Source organism: Sceloporus undulatus, chromosome 1 (assembly GCF_019175285.1).
Source record: "Sceloporus undulatus isolate JIND9_A2432 ecotype Alabama chromosome 1, SceUnd_v1.1, whole genome shotgun sequence".
Lineage (NCBI taxonomy): Eukaryota > Metazoa > Chordata > Lepidosauria > Squamata > Phrynosomatidae > Sceloporus > Sceloporus undulatus.
In genome coordinates, this window is record NC_056522.1 from 238980749 (window position 1) to 238993883 (window position 13135).

General features: G+C 43.6%; 1 protein-coding gene across 1 annotated transcript in view; it reads left to right on the forward strand.

Moving 5' to 3' along the window:
- The first annotated feature begins 1415 nt into the window (after positions 1 to 1415).
- ADCY5 (adenylate cyclase 5) overlaps positions 1416 to 13135 on the forward strand; it is a 326430-nt gene continuing 314710 nt past the window's right edge. Inside the window, exon 1 of the mRNA XM_042445074.1 lies at positions 1416 to 3545. Coding sequence (XP_042301008.1) covers positions 2538 to 3545 — 1008 coding nt within the window. The 5' untranslated portion in view covers positions 1416 to 2537. The remainder of the gene's footprint in view (positions 3546 to 13135) is intronic.

Sequence of the window (13135 nt, forward strand, 5' to 3'; positions counted from 1 at the left end):
GGACGTGGGAGCTCCTTTGTGGGCTCACGTCCTCCATTTCTTTATTTAGCAGGACTGAGAAGCATCACTTTTGCCTCTATATATAGTGTTTTTAATCGTTTATTGGCTCAACGTCCTCCATTCCTTTCTGGGACGCCCTCCATTCTGACCATGACTGAGAAGCATCCATTTGCATCCCTATTCTGAGTGCCTTTTCCTGGCGTTTATGGTGGCATGTCCTACATTATTTCTCATTGCCCTCCATTTCGAGCATGAATTGCCAGGAGTGTGTGGACCTTTTGGGGGAGCCTCGTCCTCTATTTTCCCCTCGGGAGGCCCTCCATTGTGATGACTGGGCTTTGATAGGAGTGTTGCTGGCTTCTCTGGTGCCCTGCCCTCCATTTTGAGGCGCCTCTGAGGGGCCTCTCTCTCTTTCCCCTCAGAGCAGACGAAGCCTCAGCCGAAAAAAGGCGCCTTTTATTCCTCCCAAGCCCCTCTCCCTGCTTCCCGGACGCGTCCTCCATTTTTCTTTTTTGAGCCTGACTGAAAAAGAAGCACGAATGGAGAGGCTTCTCCTGGCCTTTCTTCCTGAACGCCCTCCCTGCAGAGCAGGACCAAGAAGGGCCACTTCCACGCTTTTGTAAGGAGAGTCCTTAATTCTTAAGCTTTTATTTTGGATCAGGTCCTCCTATATATATATGATGATGATGATGATGATGATGATGATGATAATAATAATAATGTTCTCTGCCTCACTGGAATGGAGACATAGTGGGTTGCAAAAGAGAATAGTCCCTGTTGAGATGCAAATGGACCTTAAATTTTCTGGGCTTTGAAAATCTCCCTATTACTGAATGGCCAGAAGGAGGAGGAGAAGCCCCCTTTGAATGCCTTCCCTTTTAGAGCCTGAAGAAGCAGCAGGAATGGCCATTTCTGAGCAGCAGCAGCAGGAATGGACACGAACGCCTCCCCCTTTTGAGCCCCGAAGAAGCACATTTCCTAGGGAGTGTGTTTTGGGGCTTTTCTTTGGGGCCTCCTCCTCCATTTCCCCCCTCGGAGCACCAAGGAGAGCAGGAAAAGCCCCACATTCCTATAGGAGTCTCCTTCCCCCCAGCTTTCATGGCTCTCCTAGTGTTCTGGACTTCAACTCCCAGAAGTCCCAGCCAGCTTGCCCCCAAGTGACCACGGATTCTGGGAGCTGAAGTCTAAAAGAGGGCCTGGAGGACCCATCATCCCCCCTTTCCCCTTCTGAGCCTGAGCCAAAGAGGCATGCCTTGGCGTTGCCTGTGGTGAGACAGTCTCCTTTAGCTCCCCCCCGCTGCCCTGTCCTCCCTCTCCCGCCTTCCCTTGCAGACAGGACCCCCACCCAGGGCCTGCCCACCCCGGCTGCCTCCTCCTCCTCCTCCTCCTCTTCCTCTCCTTCGTCCTTCTCTCTTCCCTTCGGAGCCCAGAGCAGCTCTGGCAGGCGCTGATAAAGCCCACCGAGCGAGCAGGGAGCCCAGCCTTGCCTCCCTCCCTCCCTCCCTCCCTCGCTGCTCCTCCTCCTCCTCCTCCCTGCCTCCAAAGGCGTCCCTGGCATCTGCAGCATCTCCTTCCCTCGCTGGCGGCCAGGATGAGGAGGGATGCGCCTGCCCAGGACTGGAGCTCCTTGCACTGAGAGCCCCTTGCCGGCAGCAGCAGCAGCAGCACCATGGCTCCTTCCCTCCTCCTCCTCCTCCGTCCTCTGCGGCGCCTCCTCCTCCTCCGCTGCTTCAGATGACCGGGATCCAGGAGAGCATCATGAGGAGGCCCCCCAGCCCTTGGGCTCCCTTCCCCGCCGGAGAGCATCCCCAGAGACTGAGCCCCGCTGCCTCCTGGGCACCTGTCTGACCTGCTGGGTAAGGATGCTGCCACAGTTGCCTTCCAAACCGGTGGAGAGCTAGGCTTAAATGTGCAAGAAGGAAGGAAGGAAGACAGACAGACAGACAGACCTCGGTGCCTTTCCCCCCGCCTTCCCTTGCCCTCTGTGCTCCTTCAGCATCACTGATGCCAGTGATGCCACCACTGGAGACCAAATGTCAGAATGGGACTCCTCGCTGGAGAGGCTGCCTTCCATAGGGAGGGAAGGTCCTCTCTCATCTCTGCCAGGAGCAGCTGCTTAAATCCTGGAGGCAGAAAGACTGGGCTCCCCTCATCCCAGCTTCTGTCCGGCTGCCTGGCTTGGCTCTCCAAGAAGGAGCCGGGTCCCTTTTATCCTTGTTTGATTTGGACTCAGCCGGTTCTTGAAACTCTTTTCTTGTCTGCTGCACCCCTCCTCGCCCATAGGGTGAAAGATACGTCTTGGAAGAGTTGGTCCTTGAGCCAACTCTTGAGAGAGACAGCCTAGAAGAGGTGGTCCTCAAGCCAGATCTTGAGAGATACAGCATGGAAGAGATGGTCCTCAAGCCAACTCTTGAGATACAGCTTGGAAGAGGTGGTCCTCAAGCCATGAGTAGAATTTCCTGTGGGTGATTCTCTCCCTCCCCTTCTCTTCTAGTTGTCACCCAATCCCTCCCTCTTCTTCTCTGCCCCTGTAGGGCATGTCCCGCTCCAACAGCGTGAGCCCTCCGGGGTTTGGAGCCCTTGCTGTGACCAGGGGTGGAGGTGGGGAACAGCACCGCTCTGCCTGGGGAGAAGCCGAATCCAGAGCCAATGGCTATTCCTACCCTCTTCCTACCAGGGCCTCACTCAAGAAATCTTCCCGGATGGCTAACAGGTGGAGAAGCGAGGAGGAGTATGAGCTGCCAGGCAGCAGGAACCATGGGGTAAGTGGTTGCAGGATGCTGAGCTTCAGGTCTAAGTCTGCCTGGCAGGATCATGGGGGTGACAAGAGCCAGCACTCCTGCCGGCCAGGGGACACCTCTCTGGGCACCAGTCCCAGGCGCTACGGCACAGAGCAAGGCGAGGTGCGTCCACGCTCTGTGGAACTGGGGTTGGAGGAGAAACGGATCAAGGCCAAGATCGATGAGCTGGAGGAGGAGGAAGAGCGTCTGGATGATGAAAGGCGGTCAGAGATGGTCTTCTCCATGGGCAGCTGCTGTGGCAGCCTGCTGCAGATCTTCAGGTCCAAGAAGTTTCAGTCAGAGAAGCTGGAGCACCTCTACCAGCGCTATTTTTTCCGCCTCAACCAGAGTAGCCTGACTATGCTGATGGCCGTGTTAGTCTTGGTCTGTTTGGTCATGCTGCTCTTCCACACGGTTCACGGCCACTACCAGGTGCCCTACGTGGTGGTGCTGTCCCTGGCAATCCTTCTCATGGTGGCCTTGGGTGCCGTCTGCAATCGCAATGATTTCCACCAGGACCACATGTGGCTCATGTGCTACTCAGTTATCCTTGTAGTGTTCGCTGTACAAGTGGTTGGCTGCTTGCTGATGCAGCCCAGGAGTGCCTCCGAAGGCATTTGGTGGACTATCTTTTTTATCTACAGCATCTACACCTTGCTGCCGGTCAGGATGAGGGCTGCAGTCATCAGTGGCGTGGTACTGTCTGCCATTCACTTGGCCATTTCTCTCAAAATCAATGCAGAAGACAAGTTTTTACTGAAACAGGTAAGGCTGAGATGGTGGGTGTTTTGGAGGCCTTTGGCTACTAAGAGCCATGTGGACTTAATTTTGTGCCAGGAAATTGGAATGTCATTTTTCTGGGAGCTGTGCTGGTACTACCTGGTAGTATTCAGGGTGTGTGAGTGTGCATGCAGGGTTTTTACATAGCTCTGAAGTGTAGAGATGTGGTTTGAAAGTCAGAAGTTGTTGTATAGTTGTTGAAGCTGCCTTCTGTGCTGCTCTGAGTTATGTTTTGGCACTGTATAATGTTGTTTGTCTTAATTTAAGGAAATGTAAGTGTAAACAAATTTTTAACTGTTACAGAGTCACAGCCTGGATGAGTTCAGGTATATTTGCTCATTAACATGAGCAGAGTTAAGGGCAGAAACACTATTGTCATCCTGCGCTAGTGTCAAATCTGGGGCTTTGTTTTCACTTCTGCAGTGTGTTGTGCAACTCATTATAACTTCACTCAGCCTGCACTAGTTGCTGGTGGTGCTTTTTCTGCAAGCAGCTGTGCAGCCACCAGTGAAACAATGCCAACACAACAATGCCAACACTTGTTGGGGTTTCCCCCCTGCTAGCCTAATGTTCAATATAACCCTATATGTTGTAAATGCTTGTAGCAAACCCTCCCAATCTTGTATTGCACAAGTTAGGAAAAAATATGTAATGTACAATGTTTGTGTAATGCACAAATTATGTAAAATAATTTGAGGGTGGTGGAGGATTTAAATATATATATATTAAACCTATAGATCCTATTTTTGCAGCATTTAGAAAAGAAAGACTTCTTTTCAGTGAATGCCATAGCAAAAACATCTCCAATAATCTCATTTCTACATAGGAAGACATGATTTTTCTGTTTAGCGAAAACAGTAGTTGCTCATGGGCATGGGATAGGAGTTGTTTGTAGCTCCAAAGACACTCTTGTGCTTTTAAATGCTGCTTGTTATCCATATATATAAGGTAGAGATCAGATCGGATAGAGATCAGATATTCACCTGTTGCAGCATGGACTCTCTACAAGTAACAGCAAAAGAAAATGGAGGTTTAAAGATAATATATGTTACATAGTTTTGATGCATTGTATGTAGTTTCCTTTAATGTCCCAATGGTATTACACTACAACTCTACTAGCACCTGCATGCATATTTAGTTTCCAGGGTAGACAACAGACATTAAGTGAGAAATAAATTGTGCAGTATCTCCTAAAATAATTACTGCTATGTTTTATATTCTGTTTAATTAGCCCACAATTTTTTGACACTGGATTGAAAAGTATGGCAAATGCAAGCTAGTGGATTCACAAATATTTTGGTTAAGTCAATGCATGGAGTAATCATTTTGGTTGGAGGGGTCTGGATAGTCAGAAGCTCCTTTGATGTAGTAAATACTGGGGTGGTTATACATATGGATTTCCTTTAACCTTAAGAATTTTTGGGTTCAGCAATTGAGTGTGGTGGAATATCACTTTAATATGCAGTGGTAGCTGTGTTGGTCATTTAGCAAATTCAAACAAAAATCCACCAAACAGTGATACCTTTACTGGCCAACCAAAATGCATAATATATTTGTTGCAAGCTTTCGGAGCTCCACCGGCTTTTTCATCAGGCAAGATGTTACAAACCAAACAGGAGAAAAAAATTGGAGATGTTAGTAAACTGCCTGCATTTTGTTGTTTCTGTCCTTAGTTAAGATATCATCATTCCATCTGCCTGGCACCTGAATGTATCTTGATAAAGTAGTTTAAAGGAAGCATCAGTTGACCAAATAAGCAGATGACAAGCAGCCTTAATTCCCATTTCTGTCACTTATTTGAGAAAGTTTTCCATTTTAGGTCATTCATTAATTTTGAATGGACAGACTTCTTGGAGGTCCATGACTAAGAGCAAGAGCTAATCCCTAGCAACACTTGCCTTCATTATGAATCCATTATGAGACCTCTAAGGTGCCATTCTCCCAGCCTCAGCTCCCTATCCAACAGGAGTATGTGAATGATAATACTTGGGCTCCTAACACACCTGTTGTAGGATAATTGATTGAGGGAACCTTGGGTGGCATGTGTCCTGGTCCCTTCTGTGCTATGGTTAATTTAATTTTTCCCATTGAATACAGGGCATTGGTTGTAATAACACCTGAAATGGTAAATGATGATTTATATTTGCTCATTGAACGGGGATTAGAAACCATGGTTAGGCAGATGCAGTGTCAGATTATGGTTGATGCTAAGCAGAAGTAAATAAGCAAAGCAAAACATATGAATAGAAAGGATTTGCATGAATCAAAGAGTCATTAATCTTAAATTGAGATTCATCATTGATGTCAAATCATGATTTAACATTATGTCTGAATGAGGCCAAAGTATATAATGTAGTTGAAATACATAAAAACTAAGCATTCTAGACCAGCTAGAAAACACCATGATAGGTTTTCCTTTTGTTGTTGTTGCATGCCTCCAAATAATTTTTTACTTATGGCGACCCTAAGGTGAATCTGTCATAGGATTTTCTTTTCATAGCAAGTTCTTCAGAGGAGGTTTCCCATTGTCATCCTCTGAGGCTGAGAGAGTGTGAGTTGCCCAAGGTCACCAAGTGGATTTTTATGCTCGGATGGAAATGTCTATCCTAGTCTCCAGAGTTGTAATCCAGTACTCAAACCGCTGCACCAAACTGGGTTTTCCTTAGGGTTGCCATAAGTCTGAAACGACTTGAAGGCACACAACAACAACAAGAAGAAAAAGAACAACAAAAGCATTCTACAATTCCTAATTACAAAAAAATTAGCAATGTCTGCTATAATTTGCTTAACTCCTGTTTTTTAGTCCAAATTATGAGAACGAATTCTTCTCATAATCTTCAAATTGTAAATCTTGCTTATTAGATCTGTGAAGCCAATACCTGATTATCTAACCTGTTGTCTATCAGGGTAAAGGCAAGAGCTTAGGTTCAGAGCCATCTGATACTAAAATCTGTATGGGCAATTGCCTCACAACTGTTAACAAGTCTTTTGTTACCTAGGCTGTAGCTTGTTACCATGGAAATCTAATTTTTATTTGACACTGCCCCACTGGTGCATATATTTTCTTTACTTTGGTTCCTTATGTATACTTTTTAAAGCTTGGAGGTGGATAAAGGCCATGTAAATGAAATTATGTTCATACCATTCAGCTGCTGCTATTTTCTGATTCTTGTTAAGAGATTAAACTGATGAAAGTCTATAGTGGAAATGATGACTGAGTCTGCGGGTTTTTATACATACACCTGAGAGTAAATCACATTGAACAAAATGGTAGCCTACTTCTGATTAGCTTTGTGGAGAATTGCACCACATCTGATTTACGTGATTTTATTAACATTTGTAATATCTAGACTAGAGCCATTCTATATCCCCACTGTCTTCTTTAAAGGCATTCCAACCACATTATACAGATATTAAAATAAGAATGTGTTTCTGAGTAAGAAATAAAATAGTTCATATCAAGAACCATGTTTCAGTACATTTTATGATTTAAGTCCTTAATGCCTCTCCAAATGTGAAGGGCATGTTATAAGAGTAAGTGTGTGTGTGTGTGTGTACATGCACACAGACAGATATACATAACCCTAAGAAATCTCCTTGCGTTAATCTTATCAACACTTTTTCCTGGCTCTCCTCAGTATTCCTCCCTTACATTTATTGGAGGCGTCTCCAGATTCATCTCAGTGTTTATTTTAGATGAAATTTCAGTGTTGCTTCTAAACATTTAATCTTATTTTGCATTTTGATTATTTCTCATATCTGCTGCTCCAGCTGTGTGTGTGTGTGTGTGTGTGTGTGTGTGGGGCAGACTCATAGCTTCATATACACTGTAGTATCATCAGTTCTTTTTTATGGCAATATTATTTTTGGCTCAGTTCTAAAAGTATCTTGGCATATATCTTGCAAGATAGGATAGGACAGTTTTCTAAAAAATAGAAGACACTGCATGTAGAACTAGGCTGTGGAGTATAAATAATATTCAGAGGCTCTACTTGCATGCATACACAAAATCACTAATTCCATTGACTCGGGTATGTGGCTCTAATTGTTTCATGCTAGAATCCGCATCAGCTTGATATTATCTGACAGAGTCATGGACAGAGTAATTACACTGTTCCCCTCCCCTGGCCCCTTTTCTTTCTCAGAGTTCTGATAGTATAGTTTGGAAACAGCTGCACCATCATGTGCTTCTGCTTTATAACTCTTCTCTGATCCCATCTAGGCTCCCAGCTGTTTAGACTTTTTACCAATGTGGGTGTTACAACAATACACACTTTTCATGCTTGTTTCCTTTGATATGGGTGGACAAACTATGTGTGGTGCCTCTACTCCCTCACAGGCATTCAATAATTAAACAGCCTTGATTCAGTAGTATTTTGCCTACTTGGAATATGGATGTTACGAGTGGGTAGTATATCCCACTGCTACAAAACATACTGGAAAGGTTGAACTGTCTCTTTCAATGAAACATCACCTGTAATGTTTCTGGATAACAAACAGCTTACCGAGATGCTTTTTCTTCAGTATGATCTTCTTAGTTTGTAGCATGGCTGTGTTAGCCCCAGAGAAAATGGCTTTAAAATTAGTATAACCATGCCTAACCCTGGTGTTTATCACCTGAGAATACTTCCACTGCTTAAGAGTCAAAACTCTACATTTTCTATTGAAATGGCTGTCCCTTTTACCACAATCAATGTCCTTTCTTTAAAACAGCAGCAACAACAAAAAGTATTGTGTAGAAATTATATACCTTATTTTAGCTGGATTCAATATATGTTGGACTCTTGGTTCTCTGATTTGTGCCCAAAATCTCTGGTTGGGAGTATTGACTTAGTGACCAGCTGTATATTATTAGGAGAACAAGTTTTAGGAAACTCTGCTCAAACATTCGCCACAATCTTGCATCAGGAGACACAGCTATGAAATGTGGCTACCATAGTCTCCTGTCCAACCTGCTCAAAATACCCACCTTTTCTCAGCTGCACCCCCTGAACTTGGCCTTTTCCTGCTTAGTGGAGAGCAAGAGGCAAGCATCCAGTTATTTTCCTAGCGCTGGAGACACAGCAACACTCATCCATAGACACTTTCTGAGGCACTAGAGGTCTCTTTGGATGATGCCATTACTCTTCAGCTTGCATCATGCTTCCCTCCACTCTCCACTAACCAGGAAATGTGACTGCAGCCCAGAAAAAAGTGTGTTGGGGATATTTTTGCCATCTTGTAGTTGACTATGAAATCCGACCTCACCTGCAATCAAAAAAGTAAGTTGTATGGCATAAGTCCTCTTGCACCATTGTGATTCACCAACAAGATGCCAGCCAGTGTTAAATGTTGTGAAGTCAAGCATGTCCCTGTGTAGTAGGGATGTAATTCTTCACTAAGGGCCTGAACAGAAGGCCCTTTTAAGCCACCATCTAGGCAGTTTTGGAGCACAGCATTTTGATGTTGCATGTCATGAAGCTGCTTGGAAATCGCAGCTGCCCAGATGTGGGTGGATTCAATGTGCTCTGGTGGCATGGCGTTCATATGCCGTATGCTGCTAGAGTGGCTTGAAGCTGCCATGGAGCGGAGTGGGGCAGGAAAAGACGCCTTTTCCCAGGCCAAAAAAGGAGCAGATCTTGGCCGTTCCTTTTTCAGACGGTTTCAAGGTGGATTGGGGCCATGGCATGTGTTTGCCATGGCTTCAATCCATCTTCAGAAGGAGCAGCATGAAACCGCCTCTTCCGGGCCATCTGACCTCCCCCCCCATGTTTCTTCTGGAAGGTGGCAATCTTTTGCCTGCTGTGAGAAAGTCTTTGAAAATTGTGCAGTTTTCAAAGGCTACTCACACTTCAGGAATTATTCTATGCAAAATTCACATGTGGTTGTTTTGCACAGAAATCAGAATTTTCTGCACCGGATTCTTCTCAATCACTCAAAAAACAAGTTTTTCAACAATTAAAAAATATTTTCAAATTTTCTTTCCATCCCTACTGTGTAAGAGGCAGCCTGTATCTTTAACTGCATTGTAGTTTTATCAGACTGTACAGACAGGAATAAAAAGTCCTTGCTGTTTTGGAGTCAGAATCCCTTTTTCAGCAAGAGATGCTTGTCATTGTCTTTAATAATTGTCAATTAATTAATTAATTAATAGCTCACTTTTCTCTCATCATGGGATTCAAGGTGCTATAGCATCTAAAAAAAGTATAATTTCAAAAGTTTTTGATACAAAAATTAAAACACAAACTAAATTTGATGTTAAAAACACAAGTTAAAAACAGCACCAAAGACATTTAAACACCATTAAAATCAAGTTAAATAAATAATAAAAAAGTTACACTCCCATTAAAAGCTCTATTGACTACAGCATACTAATAGTTGAATGCTGGAATGAATAAAGAAGTCTTTGCCTGATGGCAGAAAGACAACAGGAAGAGGGCCAACCAGACCTCCTGGGGAAGGGAATTCCATAACCTGGGAGCAGCCACAAGAAGGCCTTGTCTTGTGTCATTATCAGATATTCCTAAGATGGTGGTGGAAACCAGATAAGGTCTTCTTTTGTAGGATCAGGGCAGAGTAAGGCTCATATGGGGTTTTTCAGATAGTCTGGACCCAAGCCAAGTAGAACTTTGAATTCTGTAGAAAAATGGATTGGCAGTCAGTGGAATTGTTTCAGTAACCTGTCTGTGCTGGTGTGGACCTTCGGGAATTAGTGAACAGTTAAGGCAGCCAGACATAGAGTATGCCAAAGTAATCCAAACAGGATGTAATCAAGAGATGTGTCATTGTATGTTTCCTGTACACCCATCTCAAGGAATGGGCACATTTGGGACACTAGTTTTAGCTGTGCAAAAGGCATGTGTCACTGTAGCCAGATCTGACTTTGCAAGGAACGGGCACATTTGGGACACTAGTTTTAGCTGTGCAAAGGCATGTGTCACTGTAGCCAGATCTGACTTTGCAAGGAATAGACACAGCTGACACACTTGTTTTAACTGTGGAAATACACTCATTGTTACAGTTGAAACCTGGGCATCCAGGTTTATATCTGAATATAGAGTACACTCAAGCTACAAACCTGGGATTTCAGATGGAACGTAACACCATCCAGCACAGGCTGAATTCTTATGCCCTAATCTGCCTTCTGACTGACCAGGAGCAACTCTGTTTTGTTTAGATTACCTTTCAATTTCTTTGTCCTCATCCAGTCCATTACTGGCAGCAGACATTGATTTAGCACAGAGGCAGCTTCCTTGGAATTAGATGGAAATGAGATACAGAATTGTGTGTTATCAGCATATTGATGGCACTGAACCCCAAAACTCCAGATGACCTTTCCCAGAAGTTTCATGTAAATCCCACCCCAGTGAGGTGGTCCTGAAGGATACCATGGTTGATTGCATCTAAAGCTGCTGAAAGGTCCAGCAGAACCAACAAGGACACACACTCTCTGTTCTGGTCTCTACATAGATAATCAAAACTTTCTTTGTCCCACAACCAAGCCTGAATACAGTTTAAAATGGATCTAGATTATCTGTTTTATCAAGAAACCCCTGGAAGTGGGAGGCCACCCCATTTTCCAGAATCCTGCCCAGAAAAGGAATGTTGGAGACTGGCTGGTAGTTATCCAGTGGAGTCTGGTTCAGGGAGGGCTCATTTAGTAAAAGCCTCAGTACAACTTCTTTTAAACAAGATGAGATTTAACCTCGTAGCAGTGAGGGAGATGGAATCTTGATAGACCACTGCAACCAAAGTGGAACAAGATGGGAGATGGTAATTTCCCCCAGCTTCATACAGCCAGGTCTCTGCTATGCAAGCCAGGTTGGCATGCTCATCCAGGATCAGGTCTTGGATCAAGAGTGTTTTTCCATTTACTGACCTGGCATTGAATCATTATTTTTCAAACAAAATTTGTAACTGGATAGTGCTTGTGATTCGAAGATCAATGCCAGGAATATCAGTTAGTACATTTGCTGAGCATCATTTAAGTAAAGGGTGGATTAGGCTTGTGGGACCTCTACTTTGTGCTTTGACAGAGTCCTGAAATTTACAAATCAGAGTTATAAGCAAATTTGTATGTTTGTGTGGGAGGGTAATAATGGAATCATTTATGAGCGGCAACCCAATAAGCCATGTGCTGATGTACAAATTTAAATTCAGGTTACTATAAATCAAGCATTCTGACACTGTTCTCAGAAGGGCTTGTATTGCTGCACACAGACCTGGTCAAGGAGCATCAATTATATACTCATATTTCAGAAATGAAAAACATTTGAACAAAAAGTAATTAACTCAAGGCTAGCCATGGTAAAGTTTTTAAAAAATGTGTAATCCTTCTATTTTACTTTGTATTTTTAAACCATTAGGTGTCAGAAATCCTTGCCAGTCTACTAGAAATTGTTCAGAGACCAATGCACTTGCATTATTAGGTTTTTTTTTTAAAGTAATGGACTACAGTAATCTAGAAAGTATTAATTACATTGTTTCACAATGGTTAATTAACATGAATAGTACTGATTTTTGCAGTTTGCATATTTTGCTTTTCTTGTTAATGTTCTGCTAAGTTAATTCTTTAAATACCTGTTAATTAGTCAGCTGTTCATCAAAGTGCTTTTTTCTAGTTAAATGTTAAAATTAAATTAGTTAATTTTTAAATTTAAGATAATTTAAACACCATGTGCCAAGGCTTTTTAAAGGGAAACACATTCTCTTTCTGAATGTGTATGTTTACTATTGTTGCTGTGTGCTTTCAAGTCATATCTGCCTTATAGTGATCCTAAGGCAAACCTATCATGGAGTTTTCTTGGCAAGTTTCTTGAAAGGGAGTTTGCCACTGCCATCCTCTGAGGCTGAGAGAGTGTGACGTGCCCAGGGTCACCCATTGGGTTTATATGGCTGAGCTGGGATGCAAATCTTGGTCTCCAGTCATAGTCCAATGCATGCTGGCTCTCACAAATGTTTATGTATTATATGAGAAAGATGTTTATGAAGGGCTTGTTTGAATGCGGAAGTCTAACAAATGTAATCCTCCTACTTTCTTGAAATGAAATAAGTTCATTTCTATAAACATGACAAACATTTTTTTATTATGTGACTGTCTAGGGAGGGTTGGGAAGCCAAGGCGGAAGTGGGGGCCCAGTTCTCACCCCTTTGGCATGCTGCACAGCCCAAAAATCAAAATGAGAAATCACTTCTAGTTGGGACTTCCAATTTCTAAAAAGGCATTTTGGGAGGTGTTTGTGGGTGGTGTGTGGATTAGGGAAAACTGTCAACCCAGGATTATTGCCATCTTTTGGGGGCAGAACATTTCCTGGAAAACTATTAACACTGGAATGAGGGAGTAGGGGCTTTCCCCACTCACCCCAGTAAATGTGTATAAGATTGTAGCCTTCAAACATCAGACTAGGACCCTGAGCAATGGATGCAAGCTCCAGGAAAAAAGATTCCAAGGCCTGTTACAGACAGGCCAAAATAAAGCTGCTTCGAGTCACTTTGGAGGTATGGTACAGTAGTCCCTCGGGTTACGAAATTAATTCGTTCCGCCGCTCCGTTCGTAACCCGAGTAATTTCGCAACCCGAAAAGGCTTTCCGTTAGC